The 25033-nt window shown below is 38.0% G+C and overlaps 1 protein-coding gene across 1 annotated transcript; it reads left to right on the top strand.

The window, feature by feature from the left end:
• Positions 1-4355: 4355 nt before the first annotated feature.
• Positions 4356-7542, top strand: LOC133731924 (uncharacterized). Its single transcript, XM_062159372.1, has 7 exons — positions 4356-4651; positions 4732-4798; positions 5343-5389; positions 5605-5692; positions 6163-6296; positions 7027-7125; positions 7234-7542. The coding sequence occupies exons 1-7, from the start codon at positions 4430-4432 to the stop codon at positions 7312-7314; spliced, it is 738 nt and encodes a 245-aa protein (XP_062015356.1). The 5' UTR covers positions 4356-4429; the 3' UTR covers positions 7315-7542.
• The last annotated feature ends 17491 nt before the right edge of the window (positions 7543-25033 follow it).

Here is a 25033-nt window from a genome sequence, read left to right as displayed (position 1 = left end):
TTTAAGAATATCATGTTGATATATATTAATACTCAGGCCAGAAAGGACCATCCTCCCTCTAGCTACCATCTCTGGGTAGATAAAGAGTTTGTGGAAAACCACAGCGATACATAAATTAGGTCCGATCATTTGACGGTACCCATGCTCACTTATTTAAGCAAGTCTACAGACTATGAAATAACATAGTAAATAAGCAAGCCTAAAGGTAAAAACTTATAGTTGCCCTAAAAACAAGGAAATAGAGTTCCCTCTAAACAAAGGGAATTATTGAAAAAAGACAAACTAAAATAGCAGCCCAACAGCTTGAAGAAAGAAACCTAACCTAGGGGCAAACAAAGAATGGCTTGACCCAATCCACAGTCCATCTGCAGCCTCACTGGTCGACCGCCTCAACCGACGCCGCTGCTGCAAAATGATGCCAGCCCTCGCCGCTGCCATCTAACGCCAGACCTCACCGCCTCAACGCACCACCCAACCTCGCTGCCTCAAACCACGGAGAAACCCGACCGAGCCACGCCGAAACCAGTCTGATGCCGTCCAATCCAGCGCGCCGCCACCACCGTCTAACCTCACCATCACGTCCTCGATCATGGAGGTGCTTCGATGACGCGACTCGCGTTGTACCGCTGCCCACCGAGCTCACCGATCGGCGTCTAGTGCTCGTGCTAAAGCCATCCCGTCCACAGCTCCTAGTCAAATCCCTCTCCAAGAAGCTCCCAGACCTCTAGTATTCAATTTCCCGTCCGGCAGCAGCCTCTAGCCGGTGAGGCGAGCCACTGCCGCCGGACAGGAAGAAAATTTGCAAACCCTAGACCAAGAGCGTCGTCGAAGGAGAATGGTTTGGTTGGGACTTACTTATTCATTCTACTTTTGGTTTAGTTGTTTAAACACGATGCGTAGTTTATTAAGTATTTTTATTTAGGGGAAATGATCATTTACCCAATTTTAGCTTAAAAATTGCCCACTTGCTCCACTAACAGTTTTTTTAACCCCGTTTACCAAAACACTCCAAGAGATTATTTCCCTAATACCCAATTAATTCTTTTTTATTTATTTTTTGGACTTTTTTGCCCTCTCCTTCTTTCTCACTTAGAGGGAGAAGTCATCCTCCACCTTGCCGGACTTCGGTGACCAGTGGCCGGCCGCCGACTCCGGTGGTGGGAATCCGGCCACCGGTTACCGGAATCCGGCTACGGGACTGGTGTCGGGATTCCGGTGTCTGAATTTATTGCCCTCTAATAATACCCAGTAACCATATTATTGCCTCTCAGTAATCATATTATTGACCCCCAATACTCATATTATTGCCTCCCAAAAATCATATTATTGCCTCCAATAATCATATTATTGCCGTCCAGTGAATTGTATAAACTCCCAAAACCAAAATGAATACACTACAGACACAATTGATCATATTATTGCCCCCCAGTAATCATATTATTGCCCCCCAATACTCATATTATTGCCTCCTAATAATCATATTATTGCCCCAATAATCATATTATTACCCTCCAATAATCATATTATTGCCCTCAAGTGAACCAAAATGAATACATTACAGATACAAAAAAAAAAAAAAAATCTCTGGCCACCCACCGAAGTGTGAGGCCGATGCAGGAGTGGTCGGGGCGTGTTTTAGGGTGACGGCGACGTTGGAGTGGAGTCGATTCAGGCTGGGATCGGAGTCGGATCGGCGTTGGGGCTGAGTTGTTGCAATGGGCCTTGGATCGTTGGATCTGTGGTTTGGGTGACGGCGACGCCGGAGGTGGATCGATCGAGTTGTTGACCCGAAGCAGAAGGTGGGGCGCCGGAGCAGCCATGGCAGAGAGAGTCTGGTTTGAGAGAGAGAGAGAGAGAGTCTGTTTTGGGTGACGGCGGCGCTCGGAGGTTCAATTCGAATCCGGATGCAGTGCTCCGATCTTGGGGGACCTGGCGGTGTTGACTTGATAGAGGTGTTGACCTGAAGCCGGAGGTGGGGCGCCGGAGCAGCCATGGCACAGAGAGAGAGAGAGAGAGAGAGAGAGATGGAGTCTGGGAGGAGAAGGGGAGTCGAGAGAGAGAGATAGAGGGAGTATGAGGGCAATACTGTCAAACACTGTTAGATTGGGTAAATGGGGTTAAAAAACTCTTAGTGGAGTAAGTGGGCAATTTTTAGTCTAAAATTGGGTAAGTGGTCATGGCCCCTTTTATTTATTTATTATTATTATTATTATTATTTCTAGCCTCTTCACCTCTTGACACGCACTCCGTGTGTATTATTGATCTTCCACTTTCTTTTAGAGAAATCTAAAATAGTAAATAAATAATAAATAAACTATTTTAATAAAAAAAGATTTTCTAATAAAAAGTAGATTTTCTTCTACCTTTTGTGGTTAATGGCAATTCTTCATATTTTATCCTTTTTTTAATAAAAATATTTTCCTTCTGCATATTAATAAACCATGGGTATAATAGGTAGTTCAAAATTTTAATCACTCTTCTAGGAGTTTTTTTTTTTTTTGAAAGAAAAACTGGTATTTGATAGAAGTTAATGAGCAGAAGAATACTCATGCCAAACAATGTCAAGAATACAACTGGGAGTGCAATGCAGCCAACACTCCTTTTGAATAGAATCAAAGCCTATACTGGCAAGTCTATGTGCCACTTTGTTCCAAGTACAAGGAGCGAAGCTAATTGTTACATTGTGCAAAGCTTGCTTGGATTGATGAATATCATCCAAAAGGTTACCAAACTCAGACAATGCCATTGAAGTATTCTTGATGTCTAGCACAGCCTGATTACAGTCAGATTCAATAGTAGCTCCAGAGATATGAAGTTGCTGCAGTAGATCAAGTCCAGCTCAAATAGCAAGCAATTCTACCTATAATGTCGAGGTCACATGTTGTATAGGTTGAGCAAATGCAGCAAGCACCTTGCCATTTTGGTTACGAAGAACTCCTAGTCCTCGCTTTGGTACTTGCATTAGAAAGACTCCATCTACATTTTGCTTGAAACCATTTAGAGCAAGCTTCCACCGGTGCACATCAGCTTTGTTAGATGTTGAACCTGCCATTCTGGCTTTTTGAAATTCCTCAAGCCATGTCATGCGGCTTAAGAAAATATGAGTGGCAAATTGAACTCTGTCCTCCCATAGCTTGTTATTTCTATTTTTCCACAGGCCCCAAATAACCATTAAAAGCTTTTCAAAAATCTCAGGTGTGAGATGTAAAGCTTGTTCTAACATCCACTCCTTAAAATTAATATGAGGAAGCATAGTAAAATTAAATGGAGCTTGAGATAGTAAAAGTGAGGCTATTGGACACTTACAAAACAAATAAGCATTGCCTTCAAATTGATGATTGCATAAGAGGCAATGAACTTCATCTACATAGCCTTAGTTGTTAGTTGGTCGACTCTTGTTGGAAGTAGATTTTTACAAGCTCTCCAAGCACAAATTTGGCTTAATATATAAGAGATATATAAGATTATTGTTATTATTATTGCGAACTGAGCATTTTATATTATGTAATCTTTTTTTTTTTGGTCTAAATTATGCAATCTACATACAATTAAAAAGAAACAGGAAAAGTAAATAATTAATAATATTGTCCACAAGTTAACCACCATTTCAAATGTGGTGTTTTAAACCAGATTGTCCCATCCGGCACTATTCTTCAACAAACTTAACTGGTGAGGAAAGGTGAAAAACTAGATTATATAAAACAAAACTCACAACTTCTACTGTACATGCATGTATGCCATGTACCCATTGATCCAACTCAGTCTCTACAGTGAACAGTAGAAATCCCTTACAATGCTCACACATCGTCGGATGATCCTGGTTCCACCACTGGTCGGATCTATGTGTGATGGCGTACACGAATGTGTAGTAGACAATCCGAATAAAACTAGGTCATAGTCATTTCCCTCCAATGTAACAAAAAAAAAAGTGATTATTGCTTAATTATGCACACATACATTACTTGTTAGAGATTAACTAAGAGTTGGGGAGATTCGCTATGAATATAAAATTGAGATAATATTACATGTAAGTAATTAGTAACGGAATTATATATATAGCAAGCAAAGTGTCCGACCGTTTAGAAGTAAACTGAATATTAACTAGTTAATAAGACCGATGTGTTTTGCCAATTGACCATAAATCATTAAATCTATATGTATTGGACGCTTGTTGGATACGTGGTGGATAAAAAATTTATTTGCTTACTATATATCAATACGTGGTGAATTTTTTTTTTTTCAAAATAAGTAAAATTCAGAGATACATAGAAATTTCTGTTTTAAGAAAAACGAGAATAAAATGAAATTTTTTTTTGAGAGATCATTGGTGCAAATAGAGACCACAACATGAGGAAATGGTTAAAAAGAAGGGGAAACCCCAGCAGAGACTGCAAAAACCAACGGTCCACATTTCCCAAATTTCCACTGCATGGCTGCTCAGGCTGTCGAAAACGTCGCCGTATCGGCGCTCCGGTCGGTCGTTCTCCGAGTCCGGCAGGCTGCGGAGCGGTCGGGCCGGAATCCGGGTCAGGTGAGGCTGGTAGCGGTGTCGAAGACGAAGCCCATTTCTCTCATCCGGCAGGTCTACGACGCCGGCCACCGGCGTTTTGGGGAGAATTACGTCCAAGAAATCCTGGAGAAAGCTCCTCAGGTCTATCTCTGTCTCTGTCTCCGTCTCTAAGTATGTGGGATCGAAACGCAGCGTTTTAATAAACCTGTGTGTCTCTGCAGCTTCCTGAAGATATAGAGTGGCATTTTATTGGGCATTTGCAGAGCAACAAAGTCAAATCGCTTCTGGGTATCATTCTCTTTCTTCTTTCGTCGACTCTTTCAGTTTTAATGGTTTTTTTTTTTTTTTTTTTTTTTTGAAATTTGCGGTGTTTGGATGCTGGGATTGAACATTGGAATGGAACTGAATCAAGATTGGAATGAGTCGGAATTTAAAATAAGAATCGAGTGTATCAAAATAAGATTGGGTGTTGATAAAGAAGTCATTTTTGATCATTTTAGTCACAAATGCTTATTATTATAGAGCTTAATTTTCCGCGTTTTCTTTATTATAATACTTCCGAGAATCTTCAGCTGCAACAAATCTCTCTAGTTCATATGTTTACCTTTCATGTAATATCAATTCAAACTCGTCATAATACTAATTACTAAGAGAATTTATGCTGTTTTTGTGTTTCATCGTGTGTGAGTTTGGTGTCTTGTGTCTTGCACAAATGAAGCAGTGTCCGAGATTGTTTACTTCATCATCATAATATAAGCTCTGATACAATGATAATGTTTCATTCTGAGTGTTATGTTGGGATTCATTTTTTTAATTTAGTTACTCTGTGCAGCTGGAGTGCCGAATCTGGCATTGGTTGAGGGCGTAGACAATGAGAAGGTAAAGACGAGTTCAATATCTGTTTTATTTGTTGAACTTGGTGATTTATTCTGAAGAACTTATTTGAAGAAAATTTATGCAATTGGTTTTTCAAAATTACTGGTATGATGCAATGAAAAACTTCAAGGCTTTCAGTTAATCAATCATTGAACTGAAGTTGTGCTTGTATTATCAATCACCAAGTTCATTCGTTACTTTGTCTTCATAATTCACAGCTAGCAAATCATCTTGATCGGGCAGTTTCCAACCTCGGAAGAAATCCTTTAAAGGTTTTGGTCCAAGTTAATACCAGTGGAGAAGAATGTAAGTAATTTGAAAATCACCACTCCTTCCTGCAGTAATTATCCTTTTGGTCAGCATTAATATGACCTCAGAGGCATTCAAGTTGATTGACTCTTTCTGTTCCCTCCACCTTTTAGCGATATGTACATTGATCTTTCCTTGGTTATCTTTGTGGTTTTCACGTAACCAACAAAAATTTTACTTGAACAAATCTACCCTAAATTCTTATGTTTAGTTACTAAATCAATCTCATCTGTCCTATCCCTATATCTTGATGTCTCTAGACTAATCTAAATACATGGCCTCAACAATTGAATTTAACTCAAAGCTGTCTCCAGTCAAGAAATTAGATATATAGTTTGTCACATGTGGAAAGGAGGTTTACTCGCTTTCTTACCACTGAATTGAATAATCTCTCCAGTAATTCTGGGTTAATTTATATCCACGTTGCGTACATCATGTATTTTGCTGATATATTTGGTTATTTGCAGCTAAATCTGGTGTCGATCCTTCTGGTTGTGTTGAACTTGCAAAACATGTCAAATTGCAGTGTCCAAATCTAGTGCTTTCTGGCTTAATGACAATAGGGATGCGTGACTATACATCAACTCCAGAGAACTTCAGGGTAAACTTTATACTTGCATAAGATGATAACGGGGTGCTTGTTCATGAAAGAGACATTATTGTTTCTTTTGTTTCCCAGGACATTCAGGATAGCTTGTCTGTCACCCAAATAGATGAATTCCATATGTTTTAAATATTAAATGCCTTCCTTTTCCTAATATATTTGCTTTGATTAAATACTTTTGAAACTAGAATTGAGCGACTTCATGTTCACTAACTTTTAATCATCCATGGTTGGAGGCTTGTTGTACCTCTGTGGGTCTCAGTTTCGGCCTCTCTCTTTGTTGAGAATTGATCATATCAATCTAGTCTATTGTCGTGATTGACTGTCTGTTTGTAATTATTATTAGTGCCTCTTTGAGTAGCCATACAAATTGATTCTGATTTTGTATCTTGGCTTAGTTAGGAGGCAAATATTATCTTAATTCAATTGTGTTAATTGACTGAAGCATATTGAGTCTCAATGTCTTCATCAAATTTAATAGAAAAAAATGGTAACTTTGAAGGTCTGCAATGTAGAGGCAACCTTTTTCACTCCCAGACCTTTCCTTGTAAAAGAGGAGAGGTGCTATTACCAACTTCGGAATGAGGGTTGGTTGTATATCCAATTAATGTTGGAAGGCCCTATTACTATAGTTGTATAATGTCATGAGCATTTCATTTGTTCTTTCCATGTCCTTTTTAGTTGTCACTTCCGTAAAATCATTATTTTATATCTTCTAATTCCACAGATGCTATCTAAGTGTAGAACTGAGGTATGCAAGGAGCTTGGTATGGCAGAGGAGAACTTTGAGCTGTCAATGGGCATGTCTGGTGATTTTGAGCAAGCGGTACGGACTGCCCCATGTCCTTTTAACGTTTGTCTGCAATTTTTATCCCTCAACTGTGCTCGATAGAGATTAGGCACACCTAATGTTCAACACTCTTGATCCCTGCAGATTGAAATGGGCAGCACCAATGTCAGAGTTGGATCCACCATATTTGGGCCAAGGGAATATCCAAAGAAACAACCAAATTAGTATACTTTGATGCCTTGAGTGTTTCTTTGTAGATCCTGGCAAAGCTTGTAGCAGAAATGGCCTCTTTTCAGTTGTATAGGATACAAATAACAATCATTATGTTCATCACCATATGTAGCAACTAGCAAATGACTATTATTTTTGAAATTGATATGCTCATATGCATGTAATCAAATCATGTACCACAGAATCTTCCTGATATTCAATACCAAATCATTTTTAAGGGTGTATGCTTGTCATCCTCAGACTCTACTTTCAGAAGTTGTGTTTAAAACAACAATAAGCAGGTAGATTATGCGATGTTTACTTAATGGGGCAACTTAAGCTTGTTGAATAAACAGCCCTCCCCAGCTCCAAAAGCCCAAAGGTAAACTTAATACGGGGAAAAGAGAACAGTATATATGTTGAAGTCTTTTTTTTCTCCGAACACCACGAAAGGTAAGGGAGATCTGTACTGGTCAAGAGAGAGGCAGACACTGTGGGAGGAGGGTTGGCGGTCTCCTCCTCCTCATGATCCTTCCTTTTCTTTTTGTTTCCTATATTCTCTTCTCTTCCACTTTTCATTTTTGAAGGGCAAAGGTATATAGGTTGAAAGAAATAACGTAGTATGGGATGGTGGCACATTTAATCCTTTGCATGCAGCTGCATGGTCAACACAACTCCTACTAGAGTATCAGCGTTTGCACCCTGTTAAAGAGGTACGAAAGAATAATAAGAGAGAGAAAGCTAAATGGGTTTTCTCTCCTCGAGGTCGACTCAAGATCAATCTAGATGGGTCGTTTAGGAGTGACTCTGGACATGGTGGTTTGGGTATCGTTGTGAGAGATTATGCTGGAGCATCAAAGGTGTTTGGTCAAGGTTCCTACCTTATGTAGGCTCGGCACTTCATTGTGAAGCTGAGTCGTGTCGTGCAAACTTGCTACAAGCCATACACCAGGGTTGGAGAGAGGTTGAAATAGAAAGTGACTCCTCTCTTTTGGTGAATGGTCTGAACCATTAAAGAGAGGACAACTCAAAGGTCAGTCGAATTATAGATGATTGCAAAGATTACTTGCTTTTGATGTTATTGTAATTCGACATGTTTTGAGAGAAGTAAATAGTGTGGCAGACAGATTAGCCCACTTTGCTAGTTTAGGTCATGTTATTGATCTATCTTTAGAGGAGGCTTCTGATTTTTTGCCAGATGTTCTCTACGAGGATTTTTGTAAAGCTTCTATGAGCGCTCGGGGTTCAGGTATTATGTCCCCCCCCCGATGCGACAACCTATAATAAATAATAACATGAGCGTGGGGATGAGCCTCTTTTAAAAAAAGGGATATTGACCATTTACACAATTTGAGTCTAAAAATTGTCTACTTACTCCACAAAGAGTTTTTTACTCTCATTTATCCAATTTAGCATTTAATGACAGTTTTGCCCTATCAATTAAACTGAAAATAAATCCTCATCGATTTCTCTCTCTCTCTCTCTCTCTCTCTCTCTCTCTCTCTCTCTCTCTCTCTCTCTCTCTCTCTCTCTCTCTCTCTCTCTCTCTCTCTCTCTCTCTCTCTCTCTCTCTCTCTCTCTCTCTCTCTCTCTCCCCCCCCCTCCCTCTCTCTCCCCTCCTCCTCCTCATCGTTGGAGCCTCAGAGCACCAGAGTCTGATTCACGACGGTGAAGACTTTTCTGCAGAAGTCATGTGCCCCAGCGAGTCGATGACGATGACGGAACTTTTCCGGCAGCTTTTGGTCCACCGTCCACGGGAGCTAACAAGGCCTCTAGAGACGGCGACCTCCGCCGCCGTAACGAAGAGAATATCGCCGCGGATGCCATGGAAAACAATTAGGAAAGGAAGAAGACAGTTGGGTATTGTTGGGTCTGATTGAATGGGAAAGTCTGGAATGGTTTTGAAGTCCCGGGATTGATTGCTGTGGATGCGCGTTTTGGAAAAGAAAGGACTCTTCAAGAGGGGGGGTATGACTCACCAGGAGTTACATGCTATGATTTTCCATGAGGACTTTTGAAGGAGTTTGTTATATTTTTCTTCTCTGTCGACCAAGTTCTGTGAAAAAGACCCGTCTTTTGGGTTTGGAGAGTTTGACAGATGGCATAGGAATTGTGGAAGAAGAAGAAGAATGGGCAAAACCCAAGCACTTGGTATGCGTCCCAGTTATCACGACCCATTAAACTAGTCCTACTTATACAGCTTGCACCATAAACAAAAGCCATTTAATGGGCACACTGGCCTCATCAAAAAGCCCGCGGATCAAGTGGGCCGATGGAGGCCCGCCGGCCCGCAGGGCTTTTGGCCCGGCCCGGCCCGTCAAAAAGCCCGCCTTGGTGGGCGGATGAGGCCCGCCAAAAAGCCCACAAAAACCCGGCCCGGCCCGTAAAAGCCCGTAAACTATTATATATATATATATATATATATATATGTGTGTGTGTGTGTGTGTGTGTGTGTGTGTTTATAAATATGTAGATATAAATGTGTGTGTATGTTTATATATATATATATATATATATATATATATATATATATATATATATATATATAATTAGATATGTGTGTGTGTGTATTGTGTATGTTTATATACATATATATATATATATATGTGTGTGTGTGTGTGTGTGTGTTTATATATATATGTGTGTGGAAATTCTCATACTTCTATATAGAATATGTGCATATATATTCTAAAAAACAAGTGACAACGGTTGACCAATTCGATCAGATTCGAAAATATTGTGAAATTGGCTAAATTTTTTACCACACTCATAATTTATTGTAATAATCACATCCACCGGTCGGTTTTTTCATTTTATTTGAATTTATAGAAGTTGCTCTTTGGAGTGTGTGATATATAAATATAGGTTTATAAGAGTAACTACGTTTGACCTAGTTGATCGAATTCGAAACGAGAACTAAATTGGCTGGATTTTTTACAACCACCATGAAATATTACAATCTCTCCATCGAGCGGTTGGTTTCTCCAAATTTATCTTCCACTTCATGGTTGCTTTAGAATGGACCTTAACAATTTAAATGCAATGTATAAGTCATACAACTTTAAGAGGCAAATTGATATAGACCAACGTATTTGTAATTAAAATTGAAATTTTTATCTTATGTTCATGCATATCCATTGATTGAATATTTACATACGTGATGTGAAAAAATAAGCACGTTTCGCGGTCGTCATGTCATCGTTCAACCAAGAAGACATACAAGTGACAATGGTTGACCAATCCGATCGGATTCGAAATATGGTGAAATTGGCTAAATTTTTTACCACACTCATAATTTATTGTAATAATCACATCCACCGGTCGGATTTTTCATTTTATTTGAATTTATAGAGGTTGCTCTTTGAGTGTATGATATATAAATATAGGTTTATAAGAGTAACTAAGTTTGACCTAGTTGATCGAATTCGAAATGAGAAATAAATTGGCTGGATTTTTTACAACCACCATAAAACATTACAATCTCTCCATCGAGCGGTTGGTTTTTCCAAATTCATCTTCCACTTCATGGTTGCTTTAGAATAGACCTCAACAATTTAAATGCAATGTATAAGTCATACAACTTTAGGAGGCAAATTGGTATAGGCCAACATATTTGTAATTAAAATTGAATTTTTTTATCTTATGTCCACGCACATCCATTGATGAAGTATTTACAAAAGTGATGTAAAAAAATAAGCAAGTTTTGCGGTCATCACGCCATCGGTCAACCAAGAAAACATGCAAGTGATTACGGTTGACCAATCCGATCGGATTCGAAACTATGGTGAAATTGACTAAATTTTTAACCACATGTATAATTTATTGTAATAATCACATCCAACGGTCGGTTTTTCCATTTTCTTTGAATTGATAGAAGTTGCTCTTTGGAGTGTGTGATATATAAACATAGGTTTATAAGAGTAACTAGGTTTGACCTAGTTGATTGAATTCGAAACGAGCACCAAATTGGCTGGATTTTTTACAACCACCATGAAATATTACAATCTCTCCATCGAGCGGTTGGTTTCTCCAAATTCATCTTTCACTTCATGGCTGCTTTAGAATGGACCTCAACAATTTAAATGCAATGTATAAGTCATACAACTTTAGGAGGCAAATTGGTATAGGCCAACGTATTTGTAATTAAAATTGAAATTTTTTATTTTATGTCCACACATATCTATCGATGAAATATTTACATATGTGATGTGAAAAAATAAGCACGTTTCGCGGTCATCATGTCATCGGTTAACCAAGAAGATATGCAAGTGACAACGGTTGACCAATTCGATCGGGTTCGAAAATATGGTGAAATTGGCTAAATTTTTTACCACACTCATAATTTATTGTAATAATCACATCCACCGGTCGGTTTTCCTATTTTCTTTAAATTTCTAGAGGTTGCTCTTTGGAGTGTGTGATATACAAATATAGATTTAAAAAATTAGTGTCTTTAAAAATTTATTTATAAATAAATTAGTGTCTATTTATTCCAAAATTAGTGTCTATATATAAATATATTTTTTTGGTACAATATAGACACCCTTTGGTTGTATTTGATTATTATCCAATGAATTTTCAAAGCTTGATTAAAAAAAAAATAAAAAATATTGGTGTCTTTAAATATTTATTTATAAATAAAACCCGCAAGGTCCGGCCCGGCCCGGCCCGAAAAAGCCCGCAAGGCCCGCATTATATGGACGGCTTGGATCCTTCGATTTACAATAAAGCCCGGCCCGCCATTATTTAAAAATATAGCAAGGCCCGGCTCTGCTCGGCCCGGCCCGTTGACGAGGCCGGCACAGTTGGCTTTAGGTGGATGAGCGTCCCCCATAATATTGACATCAAATTCAACCTTTTGGGTCTCGAGTCTAGATCATTTCTCCAATTCTCCCTCCCATGAATTGATGGATGATGATGTGGGCCTGACGAAATTGGTGACGACGTGGTGGGTAATAATAATATTATTGAGAGGCAATAATGTCATTAGTGGGCAATAAAACGATTATTGGAAGATAATAATAAGATTATTGGGCGGCAGTAAAAAGATTATTGGAGGGCAATAAAATGTTTATTGGGGCAATAATAAGATTATTTATTTGGATAAACCTACTAAAACTTTCAAAATTATAAACATCTTCATTTTTCATTAATTATTGATCCCTAATAAACTTGTTATTGGGGGGCAATAATATGATTATTATGTGGCAATAATATGAGTACTGGGTATTATTAGGGGGCAATAAAATCAGATTCGGTAGTCGGATTAGGGATTCCAGTCACGGGTCGCCGGAGTCCGCAGCCGGCCACTGGTCACCGGAGTCCGGCAAGGTCTCCGATGACTTGTCTCTCTAAGTGACAAAGAAGGAGAGGGCAAAATTGTCCCAAAAATAAATAAAAAGGAATAAAAAAATAATTAATTGCGTATTGGGGAAATGATCTCTTAGAGTGTTTTGGTAAATGGGCAATCTCTTAGAGTGTTTGGGTAAGTGGACAATTTTTATCCTCAAATTGTGTAAATGGTCATTATCCCTTAAAAAAAAAGTAGCTAAATTACCACCCGCTCTCCCGACTTTTCTCATGTTTGTCGATGTACCCTTAAACTTTTTTATATCAATAAAATTGCATCATATATTTTCCAATTTCTGCTGATTTAACTCATCGTCAAATTTTAGTAATCGCATCAAAAGTTTTCATTAAGCTCACCTCATGCTAGCATGTGTGAGGACATGGATAAATGATAAAAAAAAACTCCATATTAGATAACCAAATGATAAATTAGGTGTAAGTTATCTATGATCCTAATTCAATTCATAAAATTTTGAGTTTATGTTAAATTAGTCCACCTAATATTAAATTTGATTCCAATACTACACGGTTAAATTTCAAGGAATGAAAAATCGATAATATCCTAGAAATTTCGGCGATATTTCCGTTTTTTTAGGGTCTCGATATATCTTTGACTTACCAAGACAATAGCGTGAGAAATTTTTGAAATTTTGTGATATTTCCGGAAATATTCAAAATTTTCACAAAATTTCGCGATATTAATTTCCGAAAATATTCGAAATTTGACCAAAATTGAAGCCAAATTTTGAAGAGGCCGGTTGGGGTTCAAACCTGATATCTCATGAAAACTAGCCTCTGTCCTTATCCAATCTGACTAAACTGTATTACATCTAAAGAGGAAAACTTAAAAAATTTATAGGATCATGTATCGCTTTTTGAGTCTTTTCCCTATATGCTTATAAATCTTCTGATTATCTAATTTGCTAACTAGTAAACATTTGTTTCTATTAAAAAAAGAAAAAACTTTTCTATGTATTTCTATGGATCATTCTCTACTTCTTTTTCTATTTGTTTGAAGACCGATGTTTATTTTAACATATCTATTTAATTGTAAAATATTATTATAATTAATAATTGACTCTCCTAATCTCCTATTTAAGTCATTTTTGAGATTTCTCATGTAGAGTTTCATTTCTTTGTCATGTCAGTGTATCTTATTATATTCTAAATTACTACAATCATTAAGTTTATCAAACACTTTTTTTTAAATACTATAGGTAACTGATCATGTAAACATTTCATGAAAATTCATTAATGATTTCCATGTTACTTTCTAAATTTTCATCATTTTTTTCGAAAAATTACTTAGATCGAAATTTCCATCGAAATTTTCATTTTTTAGACTATCGATATTTCCTCAATATTCGATATTTTAGTCATTGTTAAATTCATCAAAACCCAGATTCCCTTTTCTCTGCAATTTGATCATGGCTGATTCAACCTATCCCACCACCGTCGTCGATGATCAGATCACCGCTGCTACCACGAAGCTCAACAACCCCTATCAAGACCTCAATGCTCCAACTAAGAGGCTCTACTGCCTCACAACTTCGCTTGATGTTGAACAGGTACCAGAGGCTGACAACTACCCGATCGTGATAACCGCACATTCCCTTTCCTGTTCTTCAAATCCATTCCTTACCTCCAATCAGAAAACGAATCCATGATTGTCTTTCTCTTCAGGTTCGATCAGGACCCCTTTGTCCAAATCTCTCTCATTCACATGTACTCGGCTTGTGGCAATTTGATGCTTGCACGCCAAGTATTTGATGAAATTACCCAACCAGATTTGCTATCTTGGAATTCCATCATAGATGCATATGCGAAAGTGGGTTTGATTGATGCTGCAGGAGAGGTGTTCGATGAAATGCCCAAGAGAAATGTGATCTCTTAGAGCTGTATAATAAAGGTGTATGTAATGTCGGTGGTTATAAGGAAGTACTTGCTTGATTCATTTGATCATAGAATCAAAGCTTTGATTTCTTTAATGAAGTTGACACCTGGATTTCGAAAAGTGACATGGTTAGTGACTTACTGTGACATGAACTGTGATATATATGACATGAATTGTGACATGTACTATGACATAAACTGTGACATTCCTAGTTAGTGACTTGGTCAACTTTCAGTCAATGACTTGGACTTGGGGCTTCAAAAAGTGACATGGTCAACAACTTGGATTGTGACATGTACTGTGACGTGAATCAAAAAACTGTGACATGAACTTGTCCGCATCACTAACCATGTCATTAACCATGTTCACTTATCCTACAGAAGTACGGAGGAGCTTTGTCATACCTCAATTAAGTTGAGAGGCAGTACTAAATTAGGCACCGTTAAAAATTGCTTGTTTTCCACAAGTCATTTAGTTCTCCTTTTTCACCAGTTGTAGATCAGACGTTCACTCTTTCAAAAAGTAAAAACTTATGTAATTGGCTTGTCAAGATCAAGCCTAATCCATCTTTTGAGGAATGAAAGGTCTATCGAAAACGGCATGAGCTGAGCCCTTGGAATCATCTCCTTTCTCAGTAAGTGAATCTCTTCCTGTTCTATCATCTGCAGCATTAGTCCATCCCCCAGAGATCAACTTTACAGTTTTACTTTTCCAAGATCTCATGGTACGTAGGTGGCGGCCGAATCGCCGCAGATTGATCAAAGAATTGAATCAGTGTGGGAGGCGATCGGAGGAGGCTGAGGACGAGAGTGGAGCTTAAGGTTTCATCATAGTCACCGGCGTCGAATATTTGATTTCGGCCAACCGCTACTCCTCAAAGCTCGATCTGCATGCATGGTAGCACTGGTAGTGTCTACGTACGTACGTAGGCACGACGCTACTCTGCCAATGCGTATTTGAGCTCATACAACAATGACATAGTTTTGTTACTAAGAAGCTGTTCTCTAAGACGCTGAAGTGCTTGCTGTCGTCCTTGTTGGATCATCCGATTTTTATCTCGCTTTATTGTTTTTATCTGTTCGATTAGCAGAGAACACTCAACTAAGTAAGAAAAAGGAACTCGATCTTCTGGATAATTGAGAGTGTCTAGCTCCTCAATGGACTTAAAGAAGATAAACTTTAAAGCGTCCTCTGCCATTCCTTCAAACTGAAAATATGATGGCCGGCACCGGCAGAGATCATCAGTTGAAAAGAAATTTCAAAATGCGGAGTTCAATGAATTTGAAAGAAATTTCATCTCCTTGATCGGTGCCTCAAAACACTACAAGAGAAAATAGCAAAAGCGAGGAATTTCATTGTGACAACCCAAAATTCGTCGCAAACCGCTAGTCTTATCAATGACATTCTATCTCTTGGTTTCTGTTTGTCAGTGTGTCCTGATTTTGTTGTGGATTCTTGTAATTTGGGCATATTGATTGATAATGAAAGACTAATTTTCTCCTTCTCTCTTTCTTTACAACCCTCTGTAATATTTTTTTTACTCCTTTATGCTATATTGTGTCTGTGTATTTGGTCTGCTGGTTTTATCTTAGATTGCATCTTATTTGGGCGCTGATTGAATTTTGGAGGTTTCTATATTATCGATGACATTCTATCTCTTGTTTTATCCCCACCTAAAGGACAAGTTGAATAAGATGGAGGACTCAAGGTGAGTCTAATCTAGAGGCATAGTGGACGAAGGGATCCTAATCATAGTGGAGCAGTCTAGTCATGGAGGAAGATTAGAAGCAGGAAGAAGATGAATGATATGGTAGATGTAGTGGCCAGTAGCAGTATTTTTCAAGAACCATTAATTTAGATAGTTACCCTTTTTGTATAAGAAATTATATGTATAATATCCGCCATGCATATAGTTTATGAACCTCTTATGCATTTTATAGTGTAAAGCATATTTTTTGTGCTTCAAGTTTCTATTCAATTCTGTATCCAAATTAGCTAATAGATATCAATTATAACTTAGGGTTGTCATCGATATCATTGTCAATCCAAAGTTGTCGTAAAAAGTTTAAATCTCGCTTAATTGAAAATGCAATGACTTTGGGTTGTCACAACCAGTTATCATTTATTGTGTTTTATTGATTGTCAAAAGCGATGAAATTATACGGTTGTCGTTTTTTTAATATGCGACGCAATTGGTTCCTTGATGAAATTATACGAGACAAACAAAAAGTCTTGCATATAATTTTCTACAACAAATGCATATGTGTCACATATTAATATATGCAACAAAAATGAAATCTCACAGTTATTTTTTGCAACAAAAATAAATCTCGCATATAAATTTTTGGTCAAACATACAAGCCTTGCAGACGGAATATGCAACGTAAACGAAGCCTTGTATATTAGAAATTGTAACAAACATGAAGTCTCACGTATAACATTCTATAACACACTTATGTGTCTCGCAAGATGTCATATGCGAGGAACGAATTGCGTCGCTTATTGAAAAAGCGACAAACATACAAGCCCCACATATGGAATATTCGACGTAAACGAAGCCTCGTATATTAAAAATAGTAACAAATATAAAGTCTCGCATATAGTTTTTGGTAACACACTTGTGTGTCTCACAATTTGTGATATATATGTGAGGAACCAATTACGGCGCATATTAAAAAAGCAACAATCATGTAATTTTGTCGCTTTTGACAATCAGTAAAATACATAAGGTGACAACTAGTTGCGACAACCCAAAGTTGGCGCATTTTCAATTCAGCGAGAAATTTAGACTTTTTACGACAACTTTGGCTTGTCGCCAATGACAAGTTCTCTTGTAGTGAAATATCATGGGGGGTGGTTATTCCAGAGAAAAAGGTAGAACTTGCATTGCAGTCCTTGGAGTTTCCACTAGATTTAGAAAAATTGGATCTTCAAGGTATCCCTCTAGCAAAAGTACCACAATGGCTGAACCCGAGAAAACTGAAGAATTTGAAGAAGCCATACGTAAGGGGTGGGGAGCTTCATAGGAATCATAGCTAGCTTGGATCATGGGGAGAGGTGGACAGTGGAAATTTTGCGTCTCAAGTACTTGAGGAAATTGGAAATAGGATTTCAAAAGTTGAAGGAAGAGTTTCCTCATTTGCGATACCACTAGAGAAGATCCAATGTCATGAACTTAACACATCTCCTAAAGGGAATCCACATGTGGTCGAGTTGGTAAGAGCCTCCAGGTGTGGAACCCCTACACCTGGGTTCGAATCCCGCTGACGCTGATTGGAATTAAATTCCAATCTATTCTTGGTGGTCAGGGGGAGGAAGCGTTTTGACATGATCCCCCGACATGGATTAGTCTCTGGATCTAGAAAACCTTTGAAGAACTGTGTGATCTCCATAAAAAAAAGGGTCCTTGCCCAAAAGCACCAAAATGAGCCAAACTTTTCCCACTTACCCCAGCAACAGATTTTTATTCTCACTAACCCAATTCAGAGTATAATGACAAATATACCCTCAGTCTAATTAAACAACTTCATTTTATGCCATTCTCTCATCTCTCTCTCTCCAGCACAGCACGATTCTCTCTCTCTCTCTCTCTCTCCATAATCACGTACATATCACCGACCACCTTCACCGGAGAAAGTTTCACGGTGAAATGGAGATCTATTCTTCCCGGACGGCGACTAATTCAACCGCGGAGGCGACGCAGAAGACCCATGGCTCTACACTGTTCGACGCCGTCTGATTTGGACCGGAGGATTTGCAGAACGGTGGCAGGGATCTGTCCGACTCGAGACATCGTTGAGGAGGTCATCACCGGCTTCGATGAGATCGATCTCCACCGCTCGACCCGAAGACCCGATCCAGCGAGGGCCTCAGCTCCGTTTTGCAGAACCACCAGCCGCCGTCATTTCAGCCTCGGGCTCCGGTGAGTTCAGATTTGTTTCAGTGACCGGCCAAATCGAATTCGATTCAGGCCTCGTCTCCAATTCGATCCTTTCAGCGCTAGAGGAGGAGTCGTGGACGAACGTCCGGTGCTTTAGAAGGTGAGGCCGAAACGAAGAGTATGGTTTTCGATAGACTGGGGGATTTGGTGCAGCAAGAAGAGAGGGTTCCGGTCAATTGGGGAAGAAGAAGATTGGGTGCCCAGATCATTTTCTGGGTGCCCAATCAGTTTTTTTTTTTTTTTTTTTTTGTTTTTTAAGTAACGGGACAGTGAAAGAAAAAAAAAATTTGAATGTCTATTGGGGGACAATAGACGACTATTGGGGGGCAATAGACGTCTATTGCGGGGCAATAGATGTTTTAAATTGATGTAATCTTTTTTTTTTTTTTTCGTTAATTAAAGTTTTATTTGTCTAATTTTAGGAAGATTAATTTTCATTCCGGCAAACGAAAGTTCTATTGGGGGGCAATAGACGTCTATTGGGGGGCAATACATGGCTGATAGTCGTCTATTGGGGGGCAATACATGGCTGATAGTCGTCTATTGGCCCCCAATAGACGTCTATTAGGGGGCAATAGACGTCTATTGCCCCTCTATTAGGGGGCAATAGATGTCTATTGGGGGCAAAAAAACTTTCCGGTGAGATTTTCAACAAATTCCGGTGGGCGGCAGCCGGTGACCGGATTCCGGCGAAAGTTGGCAGGAATCCGGCGACCGGTGACCGGAATCCGGCGAAAGTTGGCCGGATTCCGGCGGCCGGTGACGGGCTCCGGCGAAGTTTCCTATAGTTTCTCTCTGTTCTATTTTCTCTCTCTCTCTCTCTCTAAGTAAATAAGGGGTGAAGGGTAAAATGGTATTAAAAAAAAATTAAAAACAAAAAAAAAAATCTTAATGGGGTATTAGGGAAGACTCCCTTAGAGTGTATTGGGTAAGAGAGAATTAAAAAAACTCAATGGGGTTAGTGGGAAAAAAATCCCTAGAAATGGGGTAAATGGACAAAAACCCTAAAAAAAAAACAAAAAACACCTCTCCTGAAGGGAATCTTCAATGCCCTGTGACCAAAACGGTAACTACAAAAGTATTTCTGTACTACTTTATTTGCTAGAGTCATTATGTAACTTATTTTTGAGACCGATTCTCTTACTCTTTTTCATGCTACTAAGCAGAGAGTCATTCCCCATACTTCCTTCATTGGTCGTGTGTATGATGACATTACCTTTCATCTGCAGCAGATGCCGGGTTCTTATTTTACTCATGCTTATCGTCAAGCCAATGTTGTGGCTCACACTTTAGCTCGTTTTGCTTGCTCTTCTTCTAGTTCTTTATTTTGGGGCCTAGAGCCTCCAGCTTGTATTGTTGATGTACTATCCAAGGAGTTTACCTCTTAATTTATTTACGTTGACAGTTTCTCAAAAAAAAAAAAAAGATTGTTATTCATTGTAATTGCACATTAATTTGAATAAAAATTGTTTGAGAATTATCACTGTTAGTATCAAACACGCCACTTGTTGAAATGTTCTGTTCATGTGAGAAGCATTGATGACCAAACAAACATCGACGTGCAGATGAGTTTATCTTTGTGATTATGCAGAGAAATATGTGTAGAATAGCAACTAGAAGTCGCAAAATCTCAAACGTGCTGATTGATCGAAAAGGTGCTCTCATTTCAGATCAATAAACTCAATTTTTCTAAAACCAAATTAAGATGCACTGTACTCTCCCTCTGTTGTACAATTCCAAGTCTTTTTAACATTTAATAAGAGATCATTTAAGTTCATAGTACTTGGTAAAGCATAAGGAATCAATTCTATCATCAAGATGCAATGAATGCTTGTTTTGGTGAAAGCACCAGCAATGGTTTTGGTAAATATGGAGTCGATCATTATAATTGTGAATCTACAAAATTCACCAAATTACCGAACTATACCATACGATTTTCCCCACAGAATCTTCAAAAATAGCAGTCATATTGATTAATGTACAAGTATCTGGAACTGAACACGGATGGGATAAAGTATAGATTGAACAAATTACAAAAACAGTAATTTGTAAAAGCGCAAATGGGCTCTCTGTACAAAGAAATAATACACATTGAGTAAATAAATCTATTGCTATGTACATGTAAATGTACTGAAGTGTGAAAAATAATAAAATATTACAGTCGATCTACAGACTACAGAACGAATACTCGAAGAACAAACAATCTGATCATAGTAGCCCTGACAGCTCAAAGTCAAATATGCTGACCTCTTGATCAATCTGACCATGACCATAAATGTTGAAAGGATCAAAAGGCTCAGTGCCCAAAAGCCATGACTCAAGATCTTGAAATGGCAACACATCCACCATTTGGTCTGCTGTTGAAGGTGATGAACCTTCTAAAATATTTGTTGTTGTAGTATCGTCTGAATACATCTGGTAACACAGTTGGTTTAATTCTTGGTCATTCATAAACATTTCTTGGTTCCACAGCTCGGAAGAATCAAATGATGCATCAGTTGAGACATCCACGCTACTAACACTAGTACTCCTTTCAGGCTCTACCAATTGATACTCATCAACATCTACAACTGGTACTCTGTGCTGTTGCTGAGGGTGTGATGAGGAAGTAGCGATTGAGATATTAGAGCTTCCATTGCCGGTGAGGTCTTGCACAAGGGTCTTGAAGCTTGAGCAGTCAGTGATGTAGACTTTAGGCCTCAAGAGTCTAATCAAACTGTTAAACTCCTTCTTCTCTTTCTTAGATATTTTCGCTGATGTTTGGCTTACTTTCTTCCCCATAATTTCTTACAATTCTACTTAGTTGTCTTAGCTGCCTGCCTAGGATTCACCTCCAAGATATTAGGCTAAAGCGGATGCCTCAAAGAGCTATAAATATTAAGGCTAACAATGGAGATTAAGTTTTGAAGGTGGTGGTAACAGAATAAGACACAAAAATTACAGATGCTGAAATTGATGTTGGTTTGTAAAATATAAGAAAAGAAAGCTTCACGGGGGAATCCATATTGACCAAACTGAAATCATACTCTATCTCATGTTCAGAGAATGACCCATCAAACTTCAAAGCAAATGCCAGGGTTTGGATTTACATGGAAGCAGATGTAGACATTGGTCAATTCAAGGGGGTAGAAGATAACTGTAGAAATATAACACTGTATGTAGTAAAATATAGGGGGTAGAAGAGCATTCGGGATACGCGGCCAACTATTTAGAAATGAAATATTAATATATTATATCAATTATATGTACTGCATAATTGTTTATTCTGCTTCAAGTAATCAGGAATAATAAACAAATGAGGACACCAAGTAGTGAAAGGGGAGTTTAATACTCATTTACTTGTTTTATGAGGCAGAAATGGAAATGCCATTAGAACAGTGATGTGTGAATGCACTTAACTATCCTCAATGTCCACATCTCAGGTAACACATAAGAAATTTGGAATTTTGGCTTTGACTGTCTTATATTATTTGCTAGCTTCAATCACACTATGCCACATTTCAAGAATGAAGATGGGTACGTGAAGCTAGTGTTTAGCAAAGCAAGTCATTAGAAAAGTGATGTGTGATTAATGCACTTAGCTATCCTCAATGTCCACATCTGAGGTGTCACATAACAAATCTGGAATTTTGGCTTTGGTTGTCTGATACTATTTGCCACCTTCAATCACACTGTGCCACATTTAAAGAACGAAGATAGGTGAAGCTAGTGTTTAGCAAAGCAAGTCATTTTCTTAACTGGTTGATTAGGGAACTAGTTAGTCTTCCATGAATACTGCAGACTCATGATCCTGACTGCCTGTGGACTCTAGCAAATTTCTGTCTTCCTACTCTATATTCACCAACAATGTTTATACAGGTCACCCTTCTGTTTGCTTAGCTAGGAAACTTTTGGAACGAGTCATTTCAAATCCATTTAGTCCAGGACAATCTCAAACTTCTGTAGCATTCTCTATATAACGTATCTTAATTTTCAGTGGAATTGCGACTTTGTACTAAATTTTCCTCGTTTCGTCGAGGTTTCATCCAAAAAAAGAAATAACATATAATTCCCCTACGTATTTTTCCGAATTCATGTTACCCTGATTAGAGTTTCATTTTAATCAACAGGATATGGATTGTCACTGTAACCATGAGTACGTAAAGGCAATTCCACAAGTTTGAACAGGAAACAATATGCTTTTGTTTGCATTAGCTGTAATTAATGAATAGATAAAAATATAAGCTATAAAACATGTATTGGCATAGTAAACAGTATGATCAACGTGGATGATAAGTCATCACCATGACACTGGCAAACTCTGTATGCTAGCATTTGTATGTATTAGGTTTCCCAGCAAAGTGATGTCAACAATGCCATGACAAAACAGACGCTTCAATTCAATTCACTTGAGTGACAAAGAGTAGAACCTAGCTTAACACATAATAACTAAACTTGACTTTTGGTCAAAAAAGTGGTTTTGGTCTCAACTCTTTAAGATATGATCATCAGATGATACAATACTAGACATAATTGCTAGAGATAAACAACCCTTTGCAGAAGCAAATCCCAAATAGGGTACCAAAAGGTTGGAAGATCCTTAGAAATGACCTGTCCTTGCTAGTGAGAAATCATCTCGCCCAAAGGCCTAAAACCCGGGGATACTTGACTCATCTAAATAAAATTGTCCTCAAAATATCTGTTCTTCAAAAGCGTCTAATCTATAGAGACATGAATATACATGCATCAATGTTGTCCTTCAAAACATGTCGATCAGAGGATCTTCCTCATCTTGAGGGTTCTCAAGGGCCAAAATGTGATTCTTAAATGAAGCTGCGCGCAGCCTCTTCTCTGTCCTCTAGTCTTCCCATTTTGTCAAAGACAATAGCCATCAAGTAGAAAGCTTCTGCTGCCAATTCGTGATACTGTACACCAGAAGCATTTTGATCCCATTAATAATACCATGAGATACTAGAGAGCTAGCATCCAACGAAGTAGTATGTAAGCTATATGTTGTCTATAGTCTATACAACTATATGCTAGCTTGCATCTGGTTTAGGTTACAATTTAACAATACACTAGTATAAATATAGCCATGGTGGCTGTCACATTGTATCAGCTGCTCCAGCCACCATGAGCACAAAGCACTACAAAAACATTATTAGACAGAAAAAAAAAAGAAAAAAAAAAACAGACCTTTTTCTATGACTTAGACTTTACAGAGCGGCATTACTCATTAGTAACCAACTCTTAATTCTCAAGTTATATACCTCCAGCAATTGAAGCTCGTCTCAGAGGATCCAGCACAACGTCAGGGCTTTCATAAACTGCAAGTGAAATTCGAGACGGCGATGCATAAGCAGTTAGAGAATACAAAGTCCAATGTTTTAATGAAAAGAAAAGGTAAATGACCCAGGTATTATTCGAATCAATGCGGAGCACTCAAATAATCTATTCTATAGCCAAATTACCAGGTTTAAGCAAGAAATGGTTAACAAATAAAAGTCATCACTGATTCAGTTATAACATAAGATACTATTTTCAAAGCAGCACGCGCGCACAAAATTATTCGACATCGATCGTAACATGTTGAGATTTTGGTGTCAGATTGGAGAGAAACAATGACATAAATTGTAACATATGTTATTATTGCTAAGAGATGGACTGAATTAACATAAATTATTTTGTTAGATGACCTAATCTAATATAACACGTGTTGAAATGACCTTAGTTATCATTTCTCCTATTTTCATATATTTCATTCCAACACGGTATTTTCATGCTTTCACTTCATCAATGAAGAATGTTTGAAACATTTTCCAGTAACTGAGGTGGAAACTACGAATATGTCAGAGATGCTCTGATGTGCTTAACACGTGAGATTAGTTAAATAGAAAATTTCGATAGAATTACTAAAAGTTGACGATTAAGGCATCTCCAACAGACTACTTATTTAACCACCACAGGTGGTCGAGTTGGTAAGAGCCTCCAGGTGTGGAACCCCCATACCCGGGTTCAAATCCCGCCGACGCTTATTGGAGTTAAATCCCAATATATTCTTGGTGGCCAGGGGGAGGAAGCGTTTTGACAAGATCCCTCTCTGGGCCTAGGAAGCCTTTGAGGACACCGTGTGATTGAACAATAAAAAAAAAAAAAAAACAGACTACTTATTTCAAAATAGATTTAAAATTTAGCTAATTTACCGTGTGATTGAACAATAAAAAAAAAAAAAAAAACAGACTACTTATTTCAAAATAGATTTAAAATTTAGCTAATTTTAGGATAAAATTCTACTCCAGTAGAATATTTAAACAAAAATTAAATTTAATCTTTACTAAATTGTCTAGCTATATTTAGCTCGAGAGGAGAGAGAATTTAACTAAAAGTTAAGGGCCCGTTCGGTATCATTTTGCGATACTATTTTTTATTTTACGAATTCAAAAACTTATGTAATTTGCTTTCGGTGCATTAAATTTGAAAAACAGGGAAAACAAATTTTAGAAAATAATTCAGGAATTATGAATAAATATGGAAAATGACTTTTTGACGTTTTCCTTGTTTCCTGAAAACAA

This window comes from Rosa rugosa, chromosome 2 (genome assembly GCF_958449725.1).
Source record: "Rosa rugosa chromosome 2, drRosRugo1.1, whole genome shotgun sequence".
NCBI classification, from domain to species: domain Eukaryota; kingdom Viridiplantae; phylum Streptophyta; class Magnoliopsida; order Rosales; family Rosaceae; genus Rosa; species Rosa rugosa.
This window is presented reverse-complemented; position numbering and strand designations above follow the sequence as displayed.

Coding starts and splice junctions, on each gene's coding strand:
- LOC133731924 (XM_062159372.1), top strand. CDS start 4,430: ATGGCTGCTCAGGCTGTCGAAAACGTCGCCGTATCGGCGCTCCGGTCG. Junction 4,799..5,342: donor CAAAGTCAAATCGCTTCTGG/GTATCATTCTCT, acceptor TACTCTGTGCAG/CTGGAGTGCCGAATCTGGCA. Junction 5,693..6,162: donor TAATACCAGTGGAGAAGAAT/GTAAGTAATTTG, acceptor GGTTATTTGCAG/CTAAATCTGGTGTCGATCCT.